Source organism: Electrona antarctica (genome assembly GCF_951216825.1).
Source record: "Electrona antarctica genome assembly, chromosome: 18".
Classification (NCBI taxonomy): domain Eukaryota; kingdom Metazoa; phylum Chordata; class Actinopteri; order Myctophiformes; family Myctophidae; genus Electrona; species Electrona antarctica.
This window is the reverse complement of record NC_136799.1, coordinates 26,582,916-26,610,570: the sequence shown is the minus strand read 5'-3', so window position 1 is coordinate 26,610,570 and position 27,655 is coordinate 26,582,916. Positions and strand designations below refer to the sequence as shown.

The 27,655-nt window shown below is 42.4% G+C and overlaps 2 protein-coding genes across 2 annotated transcripts; one reads left to right on the top strand and one right to left on the bottom strand.

The window, feature by feature from the left end:
- The first annotated feature begins 4,999 nt into the window (after window positions 1-4,999).
- Window positions 5,000-21,618, top strand: lclat1 (lysocardiolipin acyltransferase 1). Its single transcript, XM_079528324.1, has 6 exons — window positions 5,000-5,329; window positions 12,688-12,857; window positions 13,436-13,634; window positions 16,438-16,584; window positions 17,852-17,968; window positions 19,177-21,618. Exons 2-6 carry the CDS (start codon window positions 12,690-12,692, stop codon window positions 19,701-19,703), a joined length of 1,158 nt encoding a protein of 385 aa, XP_079384450.1. The 5' UTR covers window positions 5,000-5,329; window positions 12,688-12,689; the 3' UTR covers window positions 19,704-21,618.
- Window positions 21,619-23,975: 2,357 nt separating this feature from the next.
- ypel5 (yippee-like 5) lies at window positions 23,976-27,640 on the bottom strand. The gene is made up of 3 exons (XM_079527706.1): window positions 27,477-27,640; window positions 26,515-26,682; window positions 23,976-25,719 (listed from the first exon to the last, which is right to left on the bottom strand). Exons 2-3 carry the CDS (start codon window positions 26,653-26,655, stop codon window positions 25,495-25,497), a joined length of 366 nt encoding a protein of 121 aa, XP_079383832.1. The 5' UTR covers window positions 26,656-26,682; window positions 27,477-27,640; the 3' UTR covers window positions 23,976-25,494.
- Window positions 27,641-27,655: the final 15 nt, after the last annotated feature.

The following is a 27,655-nucleotide window of genomic DNA, read 5'->3' as shown; positions in this document are numbered from 1 at the left end:
ATATCATCTATCAAGCCAGTTCAAAGGTTAATCACCTTGGTTTTCAGCTGTTTATAGTGCAATAGTCCAACATCTTGCTTCCCTCTTTGGCTGTCATGTATAAGTAAGTAAAGTAGGTCAAAGAGGCTTATTGTTATTGTCAGTGACAGTATCAGACGAGAAAGCATGTATGAGTGTCTGTTCTTATACTGTAAATAAGCTTATTAACCTCCATGCCAGGGAGCAGAGGTGACAGCCTTCATTTGGCAAGTGCCTTGGCGAGAGAACCTCTGTTACATCGAAGGACGGATTATGTCTCGCACACCACTGTTGGCATGCAACGCTGCATGCCTGTGAACGCGTACACCCCGTACTGTGTGTGTGTGTGTGTGTGTGTGTGTGTGTGTGTGTGTGTGTGTGTGTGTGTGTGCGTGCGTGTGTGTGTGCGTGCGTGCGTGCGTGCGTGCGTGCGTGCGTGCATGCGTGGTTCTGTATTAAAACTGTTGTCAGAGTCCTCTGAGTGAAGCCACTGATAGCTCTTCTAGCTCATTCTCGGAATTCTTTCCAATGGAAACAATCCCGTCACTGATCCCAGTGTGTCAGCAGAGTCAGACCTCGCCAGCCTCTGACTCCTCTTTGACTCCCAACTAGTCCACACCAACACCTTACAAAAACACACTCACACCCAGGCCAGCACCTTCACCCACATCACAATCTATCTGTCTCACTCAAATCTGGGATCTCAGTGGGGGAACAAAAGGCTTATCCTATGAAGTCTTTTTCTGACCTCTTTCCATATTTTGTTTCCATTCTCCATTTTCAGTCTATGTTTTCATGTTCTTTTATTCTCTATTCTTCCTCTCCCAGACTTTCATCCTACTCTGTTGTTTCAGCAAGGTTCCCATACTTAGATGGCAACAGAAACATACCCTGCATTCCCACAGCAGAGGTTATGTAATAGAAGTTAACATGTCATTATAAACAGGGCCTCTGTTGTAACAGCACTATATGGTTTGGAGTAGGACAACTCTGTGTGTGTGTGTGTGTGTGTGTGTGTGTGTGTGTGTGTGTGTGTGTGTGTGTGTGTGTGTGTGTGTGTGTGTGTGTGTGTGTGTGTGTGTGTGTGTGTGTGTGTGTGTGTGTGTGTGTGCGTGCGTGTGTGTGTGTGTGTGCATGTATGTGTTTGTGTGTGTGCATGCGTGCGTGCGTGCGTGTGGCTTGCCAGTGGGTGCATATGCCTTGAGATTTTGTATATAACCATGTGCGTGTGCGTAAGGGAAAGATTATTTTCCCATGGTTCCTCAAGTGTGAGAAGAAAGTAGAGCTCTCAGGACATGAGGCAAAACCCCTGCTAGATATTTATAACCTGTCTGGAGACTGGACACCAAGCATAGACACATATCTGGCACTGCCAACAAGGGATGATATGCAGAGGGGCATACAGTTTACAGTACAACACGAGTGGGAGGATGAAAAGGTGAAGGAAAAAAAAGCATTGCAGTACAGGGCCAAATTAAATTTTTGGTTGGCCAAGTAATATAAGACTCGTGAGAAAAGACCAGATGAAAACACTACAAAAGTAATCTTGGAATCCATTACGGTATGTCCATAGAATTGAACCAGTGTGATTTAACAAAAGATAAAAAGCTTGGTCTTTTCTGCCATCATGTGTCTTTTCCCTAAAAACATTTGAGATCTAAAAATCCCATAGCCTCAAACAACACATCTATTGAGGATAAGGGAGAATGACGCAGTGATTGCTATTCAAAACAAAGCCTCAGTGACTTCATAATTAATCAAAGTCAAGCATGGTCAATACTCTGCCAAACAGTTCTGCACTCATGTTCTTCAAGAGACAAATCTTGCAGGGAAGACATAATGCAAGTGCTAAACAGTGGACCCACAATCACAAGTTCACAACACACACTATTTGGACAGATGACTCTCAGTGCCATGGGATTCATACACTGTTTAATAGGGTGATGTAAGAGTATTGCCTTCTTGTCCCCAAGCTTTCAAAGCTTTGATCAATGGAAGTCTATTGGGGTCCACTAACTTACGTATGTACTTTTGTATGTTAATGTGCTAAGCCACAGACTGCTGCCCTTCCATAGGCCTTATATAAATAGAACATTTTTGCCCCACCACTCTAACCCTCACTGCCTAGAGACCAGGGTAGAAAAAGGACAAAACAGGAGTGCATGTGCAAGACAAGAGACAGACACAGAAAGAAAGAGATACAGACTGAAACAGAGAGAGATGGAGGCGAGTACATGGCTGAAGCATAATTACGTGCTGTAGATTTAGTTGGAATTCCAAAACAGAATAATATGGAGAGATGCATTGCAAGGAGGAATGGAAGGGTGAAAAGGAAGAAGACTTAAAGACTTAAATCATCCATGTCCCTTCTTTGAACCCCTACAAACTCCTTTCTCCTCCTCCCTCCCTGCTATACGGAAAAGCACAAGAGGTCGTAAGAGGCAAGAATGTTTAAAAACAACAAACCAGATGAGGGTTTCTTTTTTAACAAAAACTTGTTTAAATGCTATCAATACACTGATTTCAAAATAAACCCCAAACATGGTATTCAGTGCCTGAAAAAAAAAAGTTATTCTTCTTCCCCCCACAGACTAGCATAAATGGAATGGCATGTCTAATGTAAGAATTTTGACCTCTACCTTTATTAATTCCCTTTTAACCTTCTCTTGTGAAAATAAGATTTTGATGTTTTAAGTCCCCTAGCGTCCATTCTCCTATGCACCACACCACAATTGTAAATTATGAGAGCACTCACATGAATCATCATGAATGACCAGTCCATAACACATGACAGTGGACTTGATCAAATAAAGCTTGGATTTATTAAAGTGAGTGGGTGATCACATTGTTCCTCGTAAATGGTCTTAGACCTGTTGATGCAATAATGAAGGAGACTTGTATAGAAATGTGCTCCCCTGTTGGAGGTGAGTTGCCACTAAAAGGGAACCCAGAGACCTTGTTTCAAAGCAACGCTTTCATACTCCCTCTGAAGTGATGCGTTGACCCTCTGGAAGTTTATACTGATAAAGCTATACAGTACACTCAGCCTCTCAGATAGAGTGCATGCCATAGGGAGCAAGTCATGGAAAAGTCTTGAGTTTGACTAAGTGCACTCTCTTTTACTCTCTATCTGTACCTCATTCACCTCACAGTGCACACACATGCACACGGAACACACATGCAAGCACACGCACACGCACGCACGCACGCACGCACGCACGCACGCACGCACGCACGCACGCACGCACGCACGCACACACACACACACACACACACACACACACACACACACTCTGACTACTGATGTAATTCTTAATACTAGAATAGCCCAACTGTGGGTAAAAGAAACAAATGACACGTAGGATTTACATTGCTTTAAAAGGTTATGCTAAAGGAATAGAATTCTGACATATCAACACACTGTGGTGGTAACCTACAGTCAATGAACGTAAAAATGTTGTCACTGGTGTGGTGTATTATGAATCATATAGCATATTCATAACTACATGGTTAGTCATAATTGTACATATAACTTTAACTCTGTATTCATCCCTGATCTCACTCCAGTGTCTCACCAAAGTGACCGACTAGAACTGAAGGTCTAAAGCAGGGGTGTCAAACTGGGGCCGCATGCGGCCCAGGTAGAGGTCCAATGCTGCCCTCAAGATGATTTTCAAAAAGGAAACGACGCTGCTACTCCCCCTCCCCCACCTGCCCCACAATGGCCCTGCTGTAGACGGCTTTGTCTCTGTCCAGGTGTCGAATGTTGTCACCGATGGGCTCGTTAACAGTCTATCGTTAACAGTCTAACTACTAGTTGAGTTGTGGTGGATACTCTCCTCACACTCTGATGCAGCAGGACATGGAGAGGCTAATCATAGTTGTTACAGCTCAGTAGAGTTTCATTTCAGTTACCAAGTGTAGTGAGGAATATAGTCTACTTACACACGATGATACAATAATAATTGCATTTTGAACTAGTCTATTATCTAATGGTTTATTGTTTTTTTCCCAACTCATACCAAATGTCTTCTAGCCTACAACTGTAATATAAATAAAGTCAATTCATGTCAATAAACAGTCTAGAAAACAAAGCCGAGTGACAACTGTGTAAGTCAACGCACGTGAGCTGCAACTGGTCGCGTCCCTCATCAAGTCACCTTGCGCGCAATGTGGCCCTCGCCCAAAAATGAGTTTGACACCCCTGGTTTAAAGGCTATCTGCAGGTTATCTCTAAAAGTTGCTATAGGCAGCTGTGTAAAAACATTGTGAGGGTTTATCACTCAGGAAGACCACCTGGGGCCATCCTGGTTGATCAGAGCCATTCTTTAGAGTAGGAGGCTACAGTTTGTCTCTATGCACTGTATTATAATACAGTGCCTGTCACAGTTGGGGGTCTTTGACTTAGCTGTTTCCCCTGACACACACACACACACACACACACACACACACACACACACACACACACACACACACACACACACACACACACACACACACACACACACACACACACACACACACACACACACACACACACACACACACACACACAAAGGGACAAAGGTGACACCCACTGCATGTTATAGATGTATAAAGAGATGGGACACAGTTAGAATCAAGGGTTAGAAATAATTGAGGGAGAAACTGGTAACCAGGCTCTCTGTCTGGAAGGGGATCGAAGGCCTCACAATGCTGTAACTGTATGGAATGGATGCTTGTACCTGATGTAACTATATGGAAGATGCCTTGTTTGAATAAATGATGGACTTCGCCTGGAATCGCAACTCATTTCGTGCTACATTAGGAAAATAAGGAAATAATCCACGGACCCCTGTAAGAAAAGAGACATCACTGGTAAGGGCCTTAGAGTACACTACTGACAAATGATGTTTCACCTACTACCAGTGTTCTAAATTTTGACATTATGATGGTATAAACAGCACCCCCTGTTGACACAAGGGCGAAAGGACAGGTGAGAGTTAGAAGTTGAGAGGTCGAGTCGGAGTGGTGTGGCGACTATTTTCCTGTTGCAGTCAAAACAAAAGTAATGCATGTGCCATTGCAATTGTGTTAGGGTTAGCTTACACATTCCTTGCTTTAATTTGCGACGCTAGTGATTGTGAATAGTTCCCATATTCGTATGGGATTGTTGTGTTTATAACTGCTAATATAGTTAGCTACATGCTAACTAAGTGATGCTAACATGCTATCTACTTAAATTATGTCGCAACCGAGTTGTTGACACGATGTGGTCTGGCCGTTGCACCTCTCGGAACTGATTGTGAAGAAAACCCAAAGACGAATTAAGGTGGGTGATGTGTGTTGTATGTCGTTTGTCATTATGTCTGGCTGGCTGGAGGAGTCATGTTCAGATAGTACCCAAAATTAGCAAGACAGTTTAAAGTGACATTAGCTTCGCAAGCTAACGTTGATTGGATTATCTTGTTGATTTCTGATTTCTAACGCTATAAAAACGAATTTAAGGTAGGTAGGTAGTCGCCTCTACACCTTAAACGTTATTTTGTTCAGCGACATAGTATTTTTGTGGCAGTGGTCCAGAAATGTAGCGCATTGCACCTTCAAACTACACCGATGTAATCCTGTGGTCAGATTGTCAAACTCATAAAAGAGCACAGTATAATGTGTGTGATATGTATGTGACATATAGTCATACACAGGTGAGTGGTGACAAAGGAAAAGATAACATCACGTGTTGGGCCATCCCGACAGAATGAATATAGTTTGTACCAGAGGAATAACATACATATAGATAGAACTAGAAGTGTATATTTGTATGTCATTACATTTTCTGATGAATTGAAAATGGAGGACCCTTATGTGCTTTTCCTGGTTCTATCCTCAAGTAGGAGTTTTGGTAGTGACCTGTAGGCTAAAATTGTGTTTTGAAGGTGGTGGGTATCTGGGGAGGGGGAGTCCTTGACTCCTTTATAAACGCAGATCCAAAAGTTGACTCTTGCCTGCGAACTGACAGGCTATTGACTGACTCCATCAAACCTTCAGTGACACACTACACCTGATTGATTGAAAATGTTATTCAGTTTGTAGAATGGGTATAGTTCAATGAAAGTACAGGTCGATACAAAATCTGCTACGAGGATAAAACCAGAAAAACTTCCTCCATTTTCAATTCATCAGAACATTTAAAAACAGAAAAAACGGGGGAAAACATGTACAGTATGGAAAAAAGAGGGGGGGCGACGACCAATTACATGTCCTTGTCCATATAATTGGTTGGTTCATGCACTGCATCCCTACTATAGTGATCCTCTGCTCAGTCTTATTACATCAGTCACCCGAGGAAGAGTTGCAGTCTTTGTGTGACTGTGACTGAACCTCGTGCTCTCTGTTCATTAGCCACTTTATTAGATCTTTTCGCTGTCATCTTGATCCAAAATCATGGTAATATGGGCATTTTTATACATGTAGATGCAGATACATTAATGATGTTTCTCCATCCGGTTTTACTCGGGTTGTCCTTTAATTTGACACCCATCTCTGTATCTAGCCTGTTCTATCAATTTGTTGAGGAGTGCAAGTAAGGTAACTTACTAAGTAGCCTGGCTTGGCCATACTAAATATCACACTGTGTCCGCAGATTTTTCTGGCCACTATGAGGCTACTTACTAGTTACTAAGTGATATTTTTTTAGTTAAAGTTCAGTGACCTAGCATGAGGTCCTGAGTCCCTGTCTCTCCAGCTTTTTAGTAAACAGAAAATACATTTTCAGGATGGGATACCAATTTCATCTGATAATCATGGGGGAGAGCCTCCTTCTTATGAAAATAATAATACTGTATGTGCTGCTTGTCATCCGGTGATTTGAGTGCTACAACAAGCCTTTTTATACTGATACTTCTTAATGTCACTTATTCATGGGGATTACCCAGAGCTGATTAATAAACCTAGGCCCTCTGTGTTCTGCCACAAACACAAATCTCTCCAGTGGAAATAGCCATTAGCAAATTGAACAGGTCCAACATATTCCACTCTTATTCGCATTCGGTTGAGGTCAATTCAAACAGACACGCACAGTATAGGAGTACATTTGGCTGATGTATGACAGTTATTTATTTATGTGAGCTTAAAAATGAGGACTGATGGATTTGGAAACATCTAAAGTAATTATCCTGGTCATGTACAGTAGGACTCATGGCAGTATATTTAATCCTTTGTAAAGGAAATTACAGACAGTTTGCTGATTTTATTGTTTTCCCGTTGAAATAAAATCTTTAACATTAATACATAATTTATACTTTGACTGGTGCTGGAAGTTGTACGATCAATCGATCATTAGTTTAGACTACTTAATTACGGTACTATGTGTGCCCTGGAACAAGGCCTCTATGTCCTGAAGTTTGGACAGCTTGTAGTCAAATCGGCAATGGCAAAAACTCACTTAAGAGATTTAGGGCTCCATTTTCGTCACCGCTAAACCCCTTATCCTTAAACTTCCTTGCCTTTTTTTTTTACTATTTTGAAAAACATTTTTGAATAGTTCAACTAGCCAATCTACATTGACATGTTGTGAGCTTGTAGACTGGCCATTTTAACTATTCAAAAATGTTTTGCAAAATAGTAAAAAAAAAAGGCAAGGAAGTTTAAGGATAAGGGGTTTAGCGGTGACGAAAATGGAGCCCTTAGTTTTCAACTCCAGCCTAAGGAACCCAAGAGTGTCGATGTCCTCCAGTCCAACCCAAGAGTGTTGATGTCCTCTTCTGTGTATCCACTGATTTGATCTAGTAAAGTCACGTCCAGTTTCTTCCTTTTATACAACCAGTAACTACTGTCAGTTGTGGCTCTATTTTTCTATAATTTGTAACACTAGTCCATACCCAGCTGTCGCCTCACAGCTAGAAGGTCCTGGGTTCGATTCCCGCTGGGGATGCTGTGGGTGCATTCTCTCCTCTGTGTCATCAGTGGGTATGCATGTTCTCCCCGTGTCCTCTAGGGTAGGTACCCTCACAAAAACATGCAGTAATCCTGGTCTCTAAACTACCTCCCCCTGGCCAGCCGAGGCGCCTGATGGAGGGGAAAGGAACTGGTCGGAATAACGTGTTCCTTCCACGCGCTACGTCCGGCTGGGTGAAACTCCCCCTTGTCAGGTGAAAAGAAGCAGCTTGGACTCCTCATGCATAGAATGAAGCATGAGGTCAGTCTGCTGCCCTCCCAGGTTGGCAGAGGAAGTGTAGCGCCCAGGATTACATTAGATAATTGACAAATGAGAAATCCACACAGCCCACCCATCTGACCCATCTCCTTTAAGATTTTCGAGTGATGCATAAAATGTTGAGAACCGCTGGTGTAGAGTATACAACCACATGCCTACTGATATTGCTTGTGCAATTCCCCATCAGGGAATCGGACCCTTCTTTTCACCTGACTGCGAGGAAGAGACATTGTCACCGGGACAACAGAATCTCTCCCAGTTCCCCCCCACGAGTCGCTGCTGAACGGGCGCCCTGTCCACCCATAGGACTTATTAGTGCAGCGAGAAAGACGCATTCCATAATTGATGGCTTACTACCTGCAAACACAGCCATTTGTGTTGGAGTTCCTGGAAGGGGCTGAAGTACCACTCCTGGAAAGCAAACCCTTTCTGTGGTGGTGGGCGAGTGTTTTCCCTCTATACACACTAAAATTTATTTTGCATCTTACGCACGCACGCACGCACACACACAGACAGACGCACACATACCGCTTTAGCTGAATGTTTAGCCTAGCCCCGGGTCACCTATTTATTCAGGGATGTCTGCTCTTGGAACTTAAGGGAAGGAATGCAGGATGATTGCCAGAGAATTCAGCTTGGATTTAGGAGCAGCATGCTGTGCATTGCATGTAGACATTGTTTAGGGAAGTGCTTTTGTGATGATTACTATGGTGATTGAATAAATGTTTAATCAACTCGGATGGTGAGACTAAATCAAATTCACAAATGTTACTGGCCCAGTGTATGGAAAAACAAAAGTAGGCAACAACAGCAGTCTTAACTAAGTACAGTACAGTAGACAGACCTTCCTGCTCTCCTGGATGGAAGGAAGAAAAACATGTTGTGTTAACTACGTATTGTGTTCATAATTCCATTTACGTTTCACATTTAAGTCTCTAGGTGTGTTCACGCCCCTTTGCTACATGTGTGAGAGAGAGCTTGTTCAGTGGACACTGGACAGACACCCAGGGGGGGTGTGTGTGCACTGGGGCATAATTGTGACAATTGTGCTGAGCCAGCTTGTTGTTCACCTCTCATGCCTCACATTTTCCGTTGTTAAAACCCACAACCCTTACTCCCGTATTGCTTGCGTACATGACACGTGCATACACACACACACCAACAGATTTAAATGCACCCTCAGTCATGTTGCATGCATGATACAGTGAGTGAACCTGCTGCGTCATGGTGCTTGGGGGTGGTGGTTAGGAGTCTACAGACTTAAAAAGGGCGGAAATAAAGGTTTGTGCAATGACTGCAGTATTTGGAGGTGGAAAGGTGTTATTAACCATAGTTCACACAAGGGACAAAAACACCTGCTGGATGAGTACTGCTGCACTGGGTTTTAATCAGATTAAACCCTTGTCTTTGTAATTTATATACAATTGGTGGGACATGTTTACCTAAAAGGTTGATGTGCCTGCCCTAGACCCAGACTGGTGTGGGACATGTTTACCTAAAAGGACGATGTGCCTGCCCTAGACCCAGACTGGTGTGTCGAAGGATGATGTGCCTGCCCTAGACCCAGACTGGTGTGTCTTAAAGGATGATGTGCCTGCCCTAGACCCAGACTGGTGTGTCTTAAAGGATGATGTGCCTGCCCTAGACCCAGACTGGTGTGTCTTAAAGGGTGATGTGCCTGCCCTAGACCCAGACTGGTGTGGGACATGTTTACCTAAAAGGATGATGTGCCTGCCCTAGACCCAGACTGGTGTGGGACATGTTTACCTAAAAGGATGAGGTGCCTGCCCTAGACCCAGACTGGTGTGGGACATGTTTACCTAAAAGGATGATGTGCCTGCCCTAGACCCAGACTGGTGTGGGACATGTTTACCTATAAGGATGATGTGCCTGCCCTAGACCCAGACTGGTGTGTCTTAGTCATGTTTACCTAAAAGGATGATGTGCCTGCCCTAGACCCAGACTGGTGTGGGACATGTTTACCTATAAGGATGATGTGCCTGCCCTAGACCCAGACTGGTGTGGGACATGTTTACCTATAAGGATGATGTGCCTGCCCTAGACCCAGACTGGTGTGTCTTAGTCATGTTTACCTAAAAGGATGATGTGCCTGCCCTAGACCCAGACTGGTGTGGAACATGTTTACCTATAAGGATGATGTGCCTGCCCTAGACCCAGACTGGTGTGTCTTAAAGGATGCTGTGCCTGCCCTAGACCTAGACCCAGACTGGTGTGTCTAAGGATGATGTGCCTGCCCTAGACCCAGACTGGTGTGGGACATGTTTACCTAAAAGGATGATGTGCCTGCCCTAGACCCAGACTGGTGTGGGACATGTTTACCTAAAAGGCTGATGTGCCTGCCCTAGACCCAGACTGGTGTGGGACATGTTTACCTAAAAGGCTGATGTGCCTGCCCTAGACCCAGACCGTTGTGTCTTAAAGGATGATGTGCCTGCCCTAGACCCAGACTGGTGTGTCTTAAAGGCTGATGTGCCTGCCCTAGACCCAGACTGGTGTGTCTTAAAGGATGATGTGCCTGCCCTAGACCCAGACTGGTGTGTCTTAAAGGATGATGTGCCTGCCCTAGACCCAGACTGGTGTGTCTTAAAGGGTGATGTGCCTGCCCTAGACCCAGACTCGTGTGTCTTAGTCATTGACATTTACTGTACAATGTCACTTTGAAAAGACATAATATTCTTTGTATTTGTTCATGAATTGATTTAGCATGTTTCTTAGTTTTTTCAGCTTGTTGAAACATGCCAGACGTTTTGTATTGGCCAGGAAGGTGCTCTCCAGTGACTCTTTGAACAGATGAGGGTGGGCTATAGACGAATCCAGAAACGGGTCTCATGGTCGCAGCTTACGTATTTCCTGTAGGCGGAGCTGACGTAGCCGCGGGGTAAACCCGCACGTCTTCTACTACATTGAATGGTAGAGTGACTGATGTTAGTCTGCTCAAACATTACTCCTTTACCTGCTTTTTACTAACACTAACATTACAAAGATGCCCAGAACATCGGGATGAACCTGTGTAGTTTATGGCTGCTCCAACAGTAGTGGACATTAAAAAAAAAACAATGTCAAAATATCCACCGCGGTGGCTGAGACCAGAGCCATAGAGTAATGGTTGAGACAAAGCAGTGAAAGGTCCTGAAAGATACATAACGTCAGTCTTACCCAATACCCAATCTTTCTGTTTTATGAACACAAGGCTGCTGTACTTTATACATGCGTACTTTAAATGCTTATGCTTATATTTTGACATTCCGTTTTTTTTTTAATATGTTGCTACTACTGTTGGAGCAGCCATAAACTACACAGGTTCATCCCGATGTTCTGGGCATCTTTGTAGTGTTAGTAAAAAAACGAACCGGGGCAATTTGAATGCAGTCACGCAACGCAACGCGGGCAGTGGAGCCACCCTTCATTGATTTAAAAAGGGAACATTCCCTGACGGTGACGGAGACGCGACGCTGACGCGCCCGGTGGAGCCCCAGTGTAACATCAGTCACTCTGCCGTTCACTATAGTAGAAGAGGTGCGCCTGCCTGGTGAGGGGTTAAACCCTGCAGCTATGTCGAGTCCGCCTACAGGAAATACGTAAGCTGCGACCATGAGACCCGTTTCTGGATTTGTCTATAGCTCTAGCTCCCTAGATGTCTACACAAGTCCCTTCTCTGAATTATCTTAACTTGAATTTGACTTGTCTTGGTTAGCAATAAAAGCTGAATAGCTCATAAGTTGGAATTGGAACTGCTCATAAATTGATTTGAGTGTCGGTAGGTTTACAAACTTCCTCTTACACTAGATAATATTCAAATGTAACTTTGGACATGCTTGGCCAGTGATTTGACCAAAATATCAGCATAACTGCTATAGAATATAGAGAAAGCAACCTTCAAATTGATGAACTAGATATATAGTATATGAGGTAGATACCGTAGTACTAGTCAAACATGATGTTTTTTTATTTCGATAAAATTCTTGTGAGAATGTCACAACATGAGTCACAGAACGCTACACAATACGGGCTAGGCCTTTTGGAAATCCAAATTAAGCCACTTTCTCCTTGAACTGTTGATTCACTGACAGTGCAGTGTGCACCCACAATGTATTGCCAGCAGTCAGAAATGTTCCCCTATTTACATTTCGCACTAGGAATGTCTGCCTCGGATTTTCCACTGTTTGTGCGAAAGTGTTTCGGAAGTACAACAGAACAGCAGGCGTTGCTATTGATGAGACCTTTGATAATTCCATGTGTCATGTGTCAACATGGACATTACACTTCACAGTAAAGAGGGGACCACATTAAGAATGAATTCCACTTGTCATGGTCTTTCCAATTCTACATCAGCCCCTGCTGTATTGCCTTTTATATCATGCCTTTGTAGAACTCTTATACAGTACAGCACCGATGCACCATGTCCAACATTTAGCTTGTGTCCCATCAATGACTTGTCCCTGCTTTTCCTCCCACAGATATGGCTGTGTCGGTGCGGGGCCTGTACTTTGTGATGACCCTGTTTTTGGGGAGTTTCTTTGGCAGCATCTTCATGCTGGGTCCATTTCTGCCCCTCATGCTGCTTGCTCCAGCCTGGTACCGATGGATCACTGACCGCATTGTTGCTACCTGGCTGACACTTCCTGTGGTAGGTACAGTACAAGCTATATGCTACGTACGTACTAGTTAGGTAGCATACTTTCGTTTATACACATTGAATTGCACTTCTGGCCTCCATAGTTTGATCCTATCATAATGCGATGCTTCACGTTATCTCCTGCTAGTTTTATGTTTGTGCCTTGCTTGTTTAGTTGGCAGAGTCTTATTTTCATTGGAAGTACAATTTGCTTATGCAAATTCCCGTTGGGCACAGACATGCAAATCTTGTATACAATGACCAAATTAATTCATGACATTGATTATTTTGTCTCCCCTTTATCTCACTCTTTCTCTTCCCTGAATCTGAAACTGTCTGTTCTCCCACACAATGTTCTCCCCTTCTACGTTCTTGCTACCCCCCCTTATCTCACTCTTTCTCTTCCCTGAATCTGAAACTGTCTGTTCTCCCACACAATGTTCTCCCCTTCTACGTTCTTGCTACCCCCCCTTATCTCACTCTTTCTCTTCCCTGAATCTGAAACTGCACCCCTCCCCCCCCACACACACACACCTACTCCATATGTCCATTGTCCATTTCATTCCTCCCCATCCTACCTCTTTGCCCAGGCTTTGCTGGAGCTGGTGTTTGGCGTTAAAGTGGTTATCACAGGTGATGGCTTCATTCCAGGGGAGCGCAGTGTGATAATCATGAACCATCGTACGCGTCTAGACTGGATGTTCTTGTGGTGCTGTCTACTCAGGTACAGCTATCTGCGCATGGAGAAGATCTGCCTCAAGGCCGGACTCAAGGCTGTGCCTGGCTTTGGTGGGTGCACAGTATATTCTGGATGCATGTACATTCAAATGTATGCTTACCTGAAGGCAAAATAAAGCCTCTGAACATCTTATCGATAAAACACTTTTTTTGGACTGCAGTCACTGCATATGAGACTGATCCTTCAGTTTGAATCTGTTAGAATACAGCTTTGAAATGCAGGCATTAATGTTCTATTGATTTAGATTTTGTTTGTTTTATTGTTTTTGTTTACACAACAGTTTTTGTATCGAACTGCTTGAAATGTACTGTAATTATGTTAATTAATAAATACTTCAATCAATCAAACAAGAGATAATATTCATAATACATGCATAGGGTTGACACTAAGGTCTCAGAGGCATTTGCCCGTCGGGGAAAGTACAGGTCATGTCTACTTGCCCTCAGGTCATAGCCACTTGCCCCCCAAAAATATTGTTAATTACCGTTCATTTTAACTTTTATAATATATTAGTGGGTTTTTTTTATTATAAAAGAAAAAATGAATAAAAACAGCACTATAACATAAGTATAGCCTTACAAATGCAGATGCATGGTAGGGAAACCTTTTCATGGCAAGGACCCTGAAATCTACACTTATTAGCCCACAGACCCCCATTTGAAAAGACCCCCAGTTTGACATGCACCACAGAAATTATGGACAGCCGCACAGGTGCTCCCAAATATATTTTTAAGTCGCACGGATTAAATTTCAGTTGCATTTGCGACCAAAATGGTCGCAATTTTGAGCCCTGGCTTGAGAAAACTCATGGCTTTTGCAACCTGGTGATATTATGAGCTTATAGTCTAGCTGTTTTCACCGAGCACGTGCTGTAGCCACTTCACGCTCAGTGTGTGTGTAGTGTGGGGTAGGGGGGTGGGAAGAGGGACTTGGTAGAGAGATAGGGAGAGACGCAGAGCGCTCTGACCACGTTAAAGACAGTTATATCTCGTGTTGTGTTTATAGCAAACTGAAGACGGAGTGGCATCCCCACTCATAATGTGCACCTGCCTGGTCGGGCAACCTGGTAGCAAACTTGACCTGCCCTACCATTTTATTTAGGTGTTGGTGTCAACCAGCATATTTCACAAGAAAGTAGAGCACATGTTTCATCTACTGCAACATGTATTTCATTGTATTTGGAAAACCAGGCATGTTCTTAATTTTAAACATTTCTGTGTCACCTTTATGGGCCTCTCCCTTCATCCTGTATTTGGATGGAAACGGCAGCATAGGCAATGTTTCAAATGGCTAACATTGTGTGTGTGTGTGTGTGTGTGTGTGTGTGTGTGTGTGTGTGTGTGTGTGCACACATACACACACATCTACTGTAATATGTACTTTTCTCTTTTATGGCATAATTGTACTGTAGAGTCAGCTTTGCAGCTCAAAATAGAGCACCAGAGTTTAAAATATTCCCTGGCTGGAGTGAAACGCTATAATGGTGACTGACCACTAGGTTGGTAGACTGGAGATGAAAACAAACACCAATCCAAGACATCTCAACATTAAGAAAATCTATATTTTATTTTTTAAATTAAGAAGTGGCAGAGAATGACAGCATCCATGGGAAAAAGTGGTTGGGTTAGGCCCTATATACTTATGAGGTTATCATACTCGTGGTGATGTCCTTAAGCATTGACCCCGCCTCCCCCCCATGCCTGCAAAACCAAGGGGACCGCCCACCCAACTTCTAGACCAGTCAGTGAACGAGGTGATAGCCCCAGAGTGAAAGGACTTGTCTGACAGTAAAACAAAACCTTTAGAAAACTACACCACGGTGATAAGCTATTGCCGCAAACTGGAGTATGAACATTGTCATCTATGGCATGCCCAAAGTTGCCCTAAGACAGGTTGAAATTGGATAAAGTACAAGACAAAATGTCTGGTAAAGATGTGGTTAACTTAATTTTATCATACAGGTCATCCCAAACTGCAAACTGATACACTGCAAAATGCAAGCCCATACCACTTACATTTTTGTTCACGTCAGACTACGTCCACTTTCAGACATGCACTGTATTATGGAGGTTTTCCAGAGTTCAAACGGAGGGACTGTATTTATGAACGCAACATTATGGATCAGTAGGATCGGATATGCAACATATTTTTTGCAGGTAGGATCCTTGACTTAAACACAATCCCCGCCAGGATTAATTAAAGAATGATTACTATATGCCAGGATATCTTCCCGTTAAAACATTTTGAAGATCCAAACCCCCGCGACCGGAACCGGATGTTGACTGAATGGTGTGTGTGTTGTCGGATCGGTTGTTGTTTCACTAGCTGATGAAGTACAGGCTGTCGCCATTACTGCGACTGCTAGGCTCCATGAAATAAGCGTTGTTTTGACCAGAAATGCCACCTGGGATGGGGATTTGGAGTCTAAAGTGACTGAAAGCGTGCATGCGTGCGCATGTGAGTGCATGCGCAATCTAGGTGGCGCAGTCCAGTCTTATGGCTAACAACATATAGCCACCCGAAGCTAAAGTTCCACTAGCCTTTCCACTAGATCGGATCAAAACATTTCATACAACTGAATTAATGTAGCCTACGTATTTTGTCGCTTGCCGACAATTAACGTAGGCTACGTTTTATGGCAGGGAAAGTGTTTAAGTAATATGAATGCACCCGGTGATAGTCATTTAATTGAGTGAATTGAGAGGTGAATTTACATTCAAGTGGACGTGTTGATGACGCTTCTATTGTCGACGAGTGCATTCTGAAAGTGGCTTATGAAATAAGACCATGCTCCTTCACTACAGACAGCTGTGTATATATGTAAAGTCGTGTTGTGTTGCATGTATGTTCCAGGCTGGGCGATGCAGGTGGCTTGCTTTGTATTCATTCACCGTCGCTGGGAGGAGGACAAGAGTCACATGGAGAACATGTTGGATTACTTCTGTGACATCAGGGAGCCGCTACAGTTACTGCTCTTCCCAGAGGGCACTGACCTCACCGGTAAGGACACACCTATGATGTACAACTCCAACATTTGGGAAAGGTTTCAATCCACAAAAAAATATATATACTTTTTATATATAAAATTTACTCCCACGGTTCGCAAGATTAGCTCAGTACACACACAGACCTCACGGACCAAATCATCATTTGGTACGCGTCACTGACTGATTTATAAACTGCTTCGAGTCCGTGTTACTTCTGTGTTGTGTAGCATAACGGTGACGCCACTGTCGAATCCTTGGTATCTTTACCGTTCACGTGTGTTCAGCGAGCAGCAGCGTAAAACAACAAGCTGTAGCCTAGTATTTTGTCACGCTCGCACTAATGAAGTGTGACTCCCCCCGCCCCCTGAAATGTCGGTCCGCGAACGTTTTATGAACTGTCAGCCGGTCCGTGATAATAGAAAGGTTGGGAACCCCTGCATTAAATTATGCAATAAAGATACACTGTTGTTCTGTGAAAGTCAGGCCTTTGGTCTAGGGCTAGGGGATGCTCATCTTCACCTGCAAACACAACTTCAAAGTGATGAGGCATAGACGGTCCTTAAAATTATCTCACTCGTCATTTTATACAAGAATGTTTGGATGTTCCTATCTGAGCAAGAAGGATACGACATTTAAAGCTATCTGAGATCACAAATAATCTAATCTCTAGCCAATGTCTCTGTGTGGTCTGACACCAGACGTGGCCAAGCAGGTTTCCTGGCACTGTCTCTCCTGGCATCCACCCATTCGTTCTCATACACATGCATGCACATGCCTCCATCTGTAGGGTTTAGACCAGGATGCACTTGAGCCCCTCAAGGATTTCCATGACCCCTTACAAATTGGTATAAAGTAAAAGGAGGGTTACAGGTCAGAGCTTTGTCCACCTTGATGCAGCAGATCACAATTGATGGAGGACTGAACAAAATGCTTGTTGCATAATATGACTAGAATTATTATATAGTGTTCTTACAACATCAGGACCTGAAGAATATTTTGGTGCATCTGTTTTGTGTTTATATCCTGCAGATACTGTATTTCAGATGAAGAGCACATCACATGCTAGGTGTATTTCATAAGTATAAAACCTTTCTACTGTAAGTACATTAGGGGTGTGAGAAAATATCGATACACTTGAGTGTCGTGTGAGATATGTTTTGTGATACTGTATCGATTCTCATGGATTTTGTATTCCTTTTTATATAGGGAAATATGAATTGCTTGCCCAGATTTTTACATTGGATGTGTAACCATTTTCTTCCTGTTTATATTTCTTGCAGAAAATACCAGAGCAAAGAGCGATGAGTATGCTGCCAAGAACGGCCTTCCTCAATTTGAGTATGTGCTGCATCCTCGCACCACTGGATTCACATTCATTGTGAACAAACTACGGAAAGGTCAGAAACTTTGTTTTACACATTGATAATCCTTTTTCTGATGTGGTTTGACCTTATTGATCGAAATGTACTCCGTTTTTGTGGTTTTCCGAGTGTTTCCTTAGTTTTAAACTAGTCGTGTAGTCGGTAAAAAACATTGTTCAAACGTCATTAAATGTATCGTGCTCATCCCAATATGACAATAATAAATAATAATTTCTAATATTTTTGTATTGTTTCGCTGTCAAAGAAAACACCTTACATGCTTACACCATGATTCCTGTTGTATCAGCAATGCTTGTAGTTCACCGTGGTGGAAAATGACACGCTATGACGATGATCTTCGTTGTTTCAGTCATGGCTTTATTTGCGGGGGATGATACCTGTTATTCCTCACAGTCCCAGACCACCGCTTCATCCTGCTGCCAGCCATTACAACACCCGGTGGCTTCTCATGTTTCCCTATGAGCTAATTCTGGCATCCCTCCAGAGGTCTTTAATACCACCTCTGGCCCTGATTCCCCCACCCATTTGAGTGCTGAGCATGGCACTAACTCTCCCAGCAGGTGCTGTGAATCAGTGATGTCAGCGGACTTAGCTAGTTCTCTGTTCCCTGGCCCTTGCCGTTGCTGACTGACAGACAGTGCAGGTGGTCTTTGTCTCCATATGCCCTGCCCTTCCCTGCTCTATTTATAGCAGAGCGGAGTTGAGCTCTATAGAAGTGGTAGCTGGCAGGTGTCATCCTACCAGCTTGATCTCACACTCTGCTTCTATTATGCACAGCAATGCCGGGATGCCAGACGTTTATGTAAGGCAGGCCTGCGATGATGATGATGATGTGAGGCTCAGGGTGGTTTAGAAGGAATGGATGATTCATGCAACACTAAGTCCCCGGTTCAATCAGATGCATGTGTAATGGAGCTAAGAGCTGGGATTTTGAATAGTGTATGACACATTTCCAATGACCAGTTTGGTCCAATGACCAGTTTGGTTATGGAAAAGGGATAATGTTACTGTATGACTACCTGTAATCTTATACTGTATCTGCCATCATATTGCAGATTATACTGTACAGTAAATGCAAAACTGATGTGTCCAAGTTTGTGCATCAGTAGATGTTTAATTTACTAAATCAGGCCTGATTTTGTCAGCCTACTTCACTATTTAATCAGTCTCTAGTCCTGAATTCATCGTTGCTAATGAAATCTCTACTTCAATTCATTTCCCAGGAGACAACTTGGATGCCGTCCATGACATCACAGTGGCGTACCCCCAAAACATTCCCCAGACAGAACGTCACCTCATCTTGGGGCATTTTCCCCGTGAGATCCACTTCCATGTTCGCCGCTATCCTGCCGCCTCCCTGCCTGCCTCCTCCTTTGACATGCAGGAATGGTGCCAGGAGCGCTGGGCCGAGAAGGAAGTCCGACTCCGGGACTTCTACTCTGGGCAGCCCAGGGCCTTCGATAGGGAGGGCGCAGCCCGCGTGCCACCGTGCAAAACAGAGCTGCGCGTGGCTCTGATCAAAGCTGCCTCGCTGCTCTACTGGAGCAGCTTCATTGCGCTGTGCTTTGTCGGCCTGTGGCTGTGGTCCGCAGTCAGACTCTATCTCCTGGTGATGGTCATTGTGTACTATGGCCAACTGAAGCTTTTTGGAGGGCTGGAGATTATGGAGATGGCCTGCCACCAGTATTGGAAATCTGTGCATGCCAGTGTGGACAAGAACAATAAAGTGCTGGATGCGAAGGTGCAATGAAGAAAGGAAGAACAAGGGGACAGCCTGGAAGTGTCCATGTGCACCCAGCAGGGATGTCCATGTGCACCCAGCAGGGGGCTAAGCCCAGAGGACTGGAGGTTCCTCTTTGGGGGCCATATCATCCTCTGCCTTTAGGGAAGAAAGAGTGCATTATGCATCGGTGAGGTCATCTTACCGTACTGTGGTAGGGGGCTAAGAAGCTATGTTCTATTATCTGCATAAAAGCTGTGCAGAGTTACAGTGATTCATCCGTGGTTACGTTGTGTTAGGTCCCTCTATTGTGCACAGTCACTATACATCCCTTGCTGTTAGTAGTCAAGTAATGCTGTTTATCTGTTTATGCAGACAGTAGTTTTATCTGTGGTTGTTTGCCCAGAACTTAAGTGTCCACGAATGTCTCACAAAAACTACACTTTGTTTTTAGCTACAGTTTTTAGTTATGGTACACATTAGCTTGCTTATGTTTTTTAATTTGTTTTATGTTATTTCCTTTGTTTTGTATCATGTGTTTGAAGGGAGTGAACATGCAGCCATAGTGCAGAGCACATACCATAATATGATCACTTGAATATTTATATCCAATATTCTAATAGTGTATTTATTTAGCCAACCTTGGCTAGTCTAGCCAAATGAATCACTGTTGCCATTAGCAATTTTAGCAAAGTAAATGTCATCTTAGAAGAGTTCCTAGTCCAGAAGAAGACATTCATTTTTAACACCCTTTGGCAGTATAATTTACGTTTTGTCCTTTTTACATTAGTTATATGATGTTTTCATGTTATTTAGCTCTGCAACAGAAAAGCTGTTTTTATGCATGCTCGCTCAAGTTGCTTTTGCACATAAAAGCCAAAGGTGAGAGAACCAGGTGTGAAAAAAAACAAAAGATTTTAACCAAACGGAATGTAATATGACCAGAACAGGGCAGATGGACGATGGTCAAAGCCAATCAGGCCAGATGAGGACAAGCCTCATGATCAAAGATATGGCTGAGATCTAATGTCTCGGTATCCTTAGAAGCAGCTGAGCTTTTCTGCCCTTTTCAGGAACAGAGAGATGCCTTGTAGAGGCAGAAGGTGGGTGGTACTGGGGTGGAAGAATGTCCTGTTGGGACAACATAACCCTCTGTGTACAGGGTGGCACTGAGGACCAGACTTGGAGTGGAAAACTGGCCCTGAACTCAACCTAATCCAAAAAGCCCCGTAATGCCCACCTCTCTCTGTGTCCATCTCTGTCTAGGGAACTGGCATCGATGCGCCTGCTAAACTCAATTAGCAAATGACAGCTGAGAAAGCTACTCCAATTGTGCCAAAAAAGAGGATAGAAAAAGCATTGGATTGGAGCAGCGCACACACACTCTTTCAGACACCGTCCTTTCTTTGCCATTGCTCTAGTACCACCTCAAACCTGGCTATATTCAGTGAGTTATGAAAGATATGTCTCCTGGACAATCTGCAAATGTTTTTATGACACAGTGCAATGTCTAATTTAACTGACCCACCTCAATTGCTGCAGGTCAGGTAATGTTGTTTTGTAGAAGGAAAGAGTCTTAAAACTTATCTTCCCAGGCAGCCACATAATGAAAAGCTGACTGAGGTGTCTTTGTTTATGTGAACCTGAAGGCCCTATGGTTAAAGTGTAACGGGACTGGTTTAAGTCACTGTGATGAGCTGTTAACAAATCTCTCATCAGCATGTCAATAGTTTACCAAATATACCACTGTTCTCTCTTTCCTTAATAGAACCTTGAGCTCTTTATGGGTACATACATATATACATGCTCTTTTTGCCACTTTTGTTGCCAATCAGTTGCTGATGCTGGACTTCTTTGCAGTCCGTCCTCAGGTAAATACACCGCTCATTGTTATCAGTCTTTTAAAGAAGTAAATATATTGAAATAAATATGCCATCACAACTCATTCAATTGCCCCTGACATGTTCATCATTTGCACGGGTTTGAAATGTTTGTCGACTGCCATTCACTTGAATTGTAACTCTTTGTCAAACAGTCCAGTGAGTGAGGGAGAAATTATTGCAGGTTTTGCTGGGCTCTTAACTATTTCCCGGACTGCCCCTTAAGATAGTGGGTATATAGTATAGTAACACCAGTGAATGAGTCAACATGACCCTGAATACTCATGTTGCACAACATCAAGCCATTGTGTGCTCGCTCTCCATTTGGCTCACACATATACACCCTTTCCAGTACACAGCAGAGACAGAGGTCGGGAGATTTGAAGGTGAAGTCGGGTTGCCGTAGCAACAAATGTTGACTCTCCCGTTGCCTAGCAACGGGATGTGGAGTGATGTCAATGGAAAGCATGCTATTTTTCTATCTCCTTATTATTAATTATGTCATTCTTTTATGTCAATGTGAGTGGTGGAAAGAGACATTCATTTCTCTATGCTATAGTTTTTTTTTCCCTCGTTCTTTTTTTTTTTACGTCACAAATTAATCCAGACTGGATAGAGGGGGTGTGATGCAGGAAAGTAGAAGGGCAAGCTTGGATAAACTTGAGGTTGATAGCAGCACTTTAAAAATAGCTTCCCAGGGACTATGAATCATCGGCCAATTATGTTGCCAGATCTTTTTATGTCTTTTTTTTTAAGCATCCCCCAATTCTGACTAGAACGTGAAATTCACCAGGACAAATTTTGAGTGGGTGGAATGTTCATTCCATAATTCTGTACAACACGCATCATCGATACATCACTAACCTGGCGCTCTTTTTCAACCTGTGCTTCGTTTTGTGATCGGGTGAATAGATGGGATTCCTCAGGGAGTCATTGGCACTATGTCTTGTAATCCTACAGTATGCGATTAGAATACATTTGCAAGAACATTCATGCTCAACACCAAAAAAAGACAATGAAAGAGAAATTGAGACAGTTTTTCCTTCCTTTCTTGTTCAACTATGTTAGGTTGTCTGCTACACTGGTGTGGTGCATCTTCAAGAATGGTTTATTCCACACAATCCACAGTGGTGACTGGTGACACAGATTGCCAGACATACAGTACCAACAAAGAAATCCTTCCAGCATCAGCTATAAATACCCATATGACTGGCACAGAAATATTAGTTGGTGGATTAGGAATTTTCAGTGAGTCTAATAAGCCATGATCCATGTCGGAGGACACCATTTTCAGCACTATTTCTAGAATGAATATCCAATAGTATTTCAATAATATGAATGAGTCTTTTGTCCCTCATTGAGAGGAAAAGCAAGTATTGCAACTGTGACAGAAGAGAAAGATAGCTTTTGTAACATTTGCCATCTTATTGTAGCTGTGACTGAAGAGATGGCTTTTGTAACAACTGCCATCTCACTTGAGTTCAGTCTTTGCTGTAAATTATCCATCGTGATATGGCAAATGCTACAAAATCTTTCTCTTCTGTCACAGTTGCAATACTTTTCTTCCCAATGATGAACAAAAGAGTCATTCATGCGGACTATATTATTGAAATACTGTTGATATTCATTGCGGTCATTCTGTCTTGTCTACTGCTGAAAATAGGTCCTGACATGGATTTCCAGACTGCAGTGAAGCAGAAAAGAAATACCATCTCAAGAGGGTAACCATCAGACAAAGGACAAAGCATAATGCCTCCCATCCTTCACATTCTTGGGAAATCCTAATTAGACGTGATACTGCCACCTAGTGGCACCAGGTACACATTAGTCAGAACCCTTTCTAAAGAGGTGCTTTCTTTCGCATACGACAGCCTGCCAGTGCCAGTCATGTGTCTTGAAAATAATTTATAGTTTGATTCTGAAAGACTAATTAACGCTGCCCTCGACACGTCAGATCTAAGTAATTATCATCATTAGCAGCAGACTCCTCACAAATGACAGGGAAGTGTTTGTCTTTAATTACAAGACCATAGATGTTTCGTTTTACAGCAGCACACAATTTGGGAAGATTGTTTTAATTCATGTTTAGTGTTCTAAGAAATTAATGGTAAGTACCTTTTTTTTTAATCCCCACTCTTAAGATTGGACATCCCTGCTACATTATGATCATTGTGTGAAACCTAAACAAAGCACTGCAATCAATTTGCGAATTAATGAGTAAACAAACCTTACAAATCCTGTTCTACCTCAGATGGTAATGTAGACTGAACTACAGACTAATGAATGGTAAACTGACAATCTAAAAGGACAATATCAACCACTCCAAAAACAAACCACACCAACATTATAATCAGCAAGACTACACCTTTATTCTGAAATTGTCAGTCATTTTTTCTAAAGCCAATAAAGGAGAAAAATAAACCACCCTTTCACTTTTTTTTAATACTCAAACATGTCATATAAGATACCGGTAACCAAAGTCAATAAAATATTCCTACAGAGTAATACAATAACAATTATCAATAAAATACAAATAAATGAAAATAGTCACATCCATCAGCACGCTGACTTGGGCATTGGGATGTTATCAATATCCTGCAGAAACCTTCCATTTCTAGTGTTACTTTGTTTCAGTTCAACACATTATTTTGTAAAATATGTGTCATTCAACACAAAATCCCAAACAAACTTAAAATACCATCATTGTAGAATTGAATGTCAAAATGACAGCCCACCGAATTTATTTCCATTCCTGAAATGTTGACATTTTTGGATATTTTGAATTTGGTTTATTTAATTGCAGGAAAATATTAAGATGGAGAGTGGAGACTATGATTTATTAATCATAGGAGAGACAGATTGTCTTTAAGAATAATACCGTAACAGTTGATTGGCTTGAGGTTTTGAGGAACGGTCAGTTCAGGGCCTAAAGCCAATGTGCCATAAGCCAGCAAATGAGCACATCTCCACATCAGGCTGAGACATATCCCCCTTACACAGAAAGACACGATCCTGACAAGTCAGTGAAGATGTCACTCTGTACACTACACACAGTCAGGCATAGCATCCATACAGAAGGATGGGGAAACCATACAACAGAATGCAAATGTGGTATGTGGGAGAATAATAACCTCCAAAGCCTGTATTTAAACAGAAATTATGTTATATTAAAGCTATTCTGTGAACATTAAAAAAAGTCATTTCAATCAAATGCAGATGGGAACTGAAAAAGAAAAACACAGATTACCAAATACAACTTGAATTTAACCATCTGGTATCATGTGAAAGTGAAATTATCTTAAATAAACTTACATTCCTTTACACTATCACACAAGAAAAAACAAAAGTTGTAGGCTGGAGCATTAATAGAATTCAATGTTTGTTCACCAAAGGCAAATACTCACTGAGACAAAACAACACAAGCCCACCAAAAGCCATATGTATTTTGTGAGCCGTGTTGTGTAGTGGACTAGCTGCTTTGCCCATGTCTTTAATCTTGATGAAAACACCTTTTCCCATACTAATGCCTCCGCTCCTTTGTTTATCTAACAATGGTGATAGGATTTCTAATGTAATTGACAATGTCTGCTCAGTGCTTACTAACAGGCAAGCATCGAAGTGCATATGAAGAACTAGGTGCATGCCTTGTGCAGCAGTGTTGAAGATTCTGTGTGAGCGTGCAGGCCATTGAACAAGTTAAATTTGACTCCTTATCTATGTCCTCAGCTTTTCAGGGGGGTTCCCTGTGAGGAATAAATCAGGATGTATGTATACAGAGGCAAAGCCTACCCAGTAAGAATAGATCCAACCAATTGATCCTCCAATTGGCAGAGCCAAGACGTCAATGACCACCAGCTCTGCAGATGGTGGTGTGCAGCGTAGACGCGAGGGGATAAGGAAGAGGGAAAGAGGGCATGGGAGTGAGCATACTAAGGGCGGTCTCACGAGTTGTCTGAGGGCACGTGTTCTTCGAAGCCCTCACTCTCCCTGACCAATGCCCTCTCCAGGATGACACGTCCCTCCTTGTACCGCTGGCTGTCCTCGGTAGCAAATTCATAGATCCAGCCCAGTTTGCTGTTACAGTTCTTGCAGCTCACATCTCTCACCATGTGCCTGCCAGTAAGCATCACTCTATCCTGCACCTCACTGTACTGAAGATTCACCACCTAAGTAGTTAAAAAAAAGAAAAAAACATTTAGAGAAAGTGGATGTTGAATGATCCTAACTTCATTTCCAGTTGTATCTCAGTTTCATAAGAATATAATGCCTGGACAAGAACTACTGCCAAAAATGTCTAACCAAATTACAGTTAGTACAAGGTTACATGTTGTCAAGCCTACCAGTTACTTCTGGTTACACTTTCAGCAGAAGTTCTTGTTCAGCCTAGAAGACAACAATATTGTCTTGTATGTGTAGCAACTTTGTTGCTTGTTTTTTCCAGAGTTGCACGAAACATGTGACGAGTCGCAAGTTGGGTTTTTTGGGCTTGTTTTAAAAATATGGTGGCTTCTTTTGCAAATCTAAACAAGCCAACATTTCTTTGATGTATATTATACTATAATTCCCCATAGGTTTGTGAAGTACTGTGAATCACATTGAGTGACAATCATTCTGGTGTGTCTACTTATTAAGCCCTGGATCAAGTATGTGTGTAATGTTATAATAAATATCGAAAATATAAATGATTGTAATTACCTACATAGTAATAATAATATGCATCTAATTTTTATTTGGAATATATGCCCATATTATTTGGCTTGTCTTTTTTTGGAGGTGGGTTCACTGGGTTGGCTTATTACTCTCACGACAAGAGTAGGCAATACTGTTGAACACATTATTCAAGCAAAGATTGCTTGCTACACTACACTTATTACTAAATAAGTAATAAGTAAATATTAAAATAATGCTGTTATGAGAATAAAAATGCTATTGGCAATAGCTTGTGTTGATGATTGCCATACCTTATTGAAAAGAAAGGCTCTTCCTGTGGCTCCAGTGAAGCGTGTGGAGATGAGCTCCGACCGGTTTGTAAGAATAGTGTCACAGTTGGCACAGGAGAAAAGACGTGTTCCACCAATATGGTCCAGGAAGATGCGCCCCATTGTTCAATGGTTTCTTTGGCACTTTTACTGATGCAGGGAAAAGGAGGATAAATCACAGATTAACTTAATGACATTTTGTGAAATTGATATACATTCCAAAATAGTAACAACCAGTCCAATGTTCCACCGAATCTATATTCAGCAAGTTACCTCATACCTGCCAACCCTCCTGCATTTTGCAGGACTTATTATATTTGACCATTTCTCCTGCACCTTCACCATAGACAGTTATATATAAGTGGATTTCACCCTTGTTTCGTGGTCAACCAGGTCAAACCTCTCTCTCAGAGTGGGAATGTTACTCTTTTACTCTCGCTGACTCGCTTTATGTATATTACTTAACTTCAGTCCCACAGTGTACATATACAGTCATGTCATGTATCTAAATTGTAATTGAATTATAAAGAGATAGTCACTTTTAAGTAAATAGTGATTATTAAAGATGGCTCTTTTATTCCTTCAGTCGTCAAATAAATTTCTGTAGGCCTACTGTACTTTTAGCTTTTAAATGGATTGAGGTTGGCAGGTATGAGTTACTTTCTCTAGTCATGATCTTTCGACAAATAAAATGGCAGCTGAGGTTTTTAACAGTGCTCATGAATGTCAATAACAAGTCACAATGACAACTAATCTACTCCTCCCTTACCGATAGTTTACTGACCACCGTTTCTGCGTTTCCTTCGAATTTAGATATGTTTTGCCGAGTTCTGATGTTTATACAATTCGGCCAACGGGCCAGGGGGTCCAGTTAGCTTTTCAGCTAACAAGGCTAATAATGTTATAAAGATAGTGGCTAGGAGACAACAACACATAGAACTTACTGCGTACGTCCGTGAAACGGTTTCCTAGCTTTTAGAATTATTTTTTTGGCAATAAATCTTCTCAGCTGTAACGATGTCACCGATATTTTCACTTGATCATGTGTGTTTGTGCGGATCGTCGTCGTCGTCGTCGTCGTCGCTTTGTTGTTCTTGTTCAGCTGTTCCTTCTCTGTGCTCAC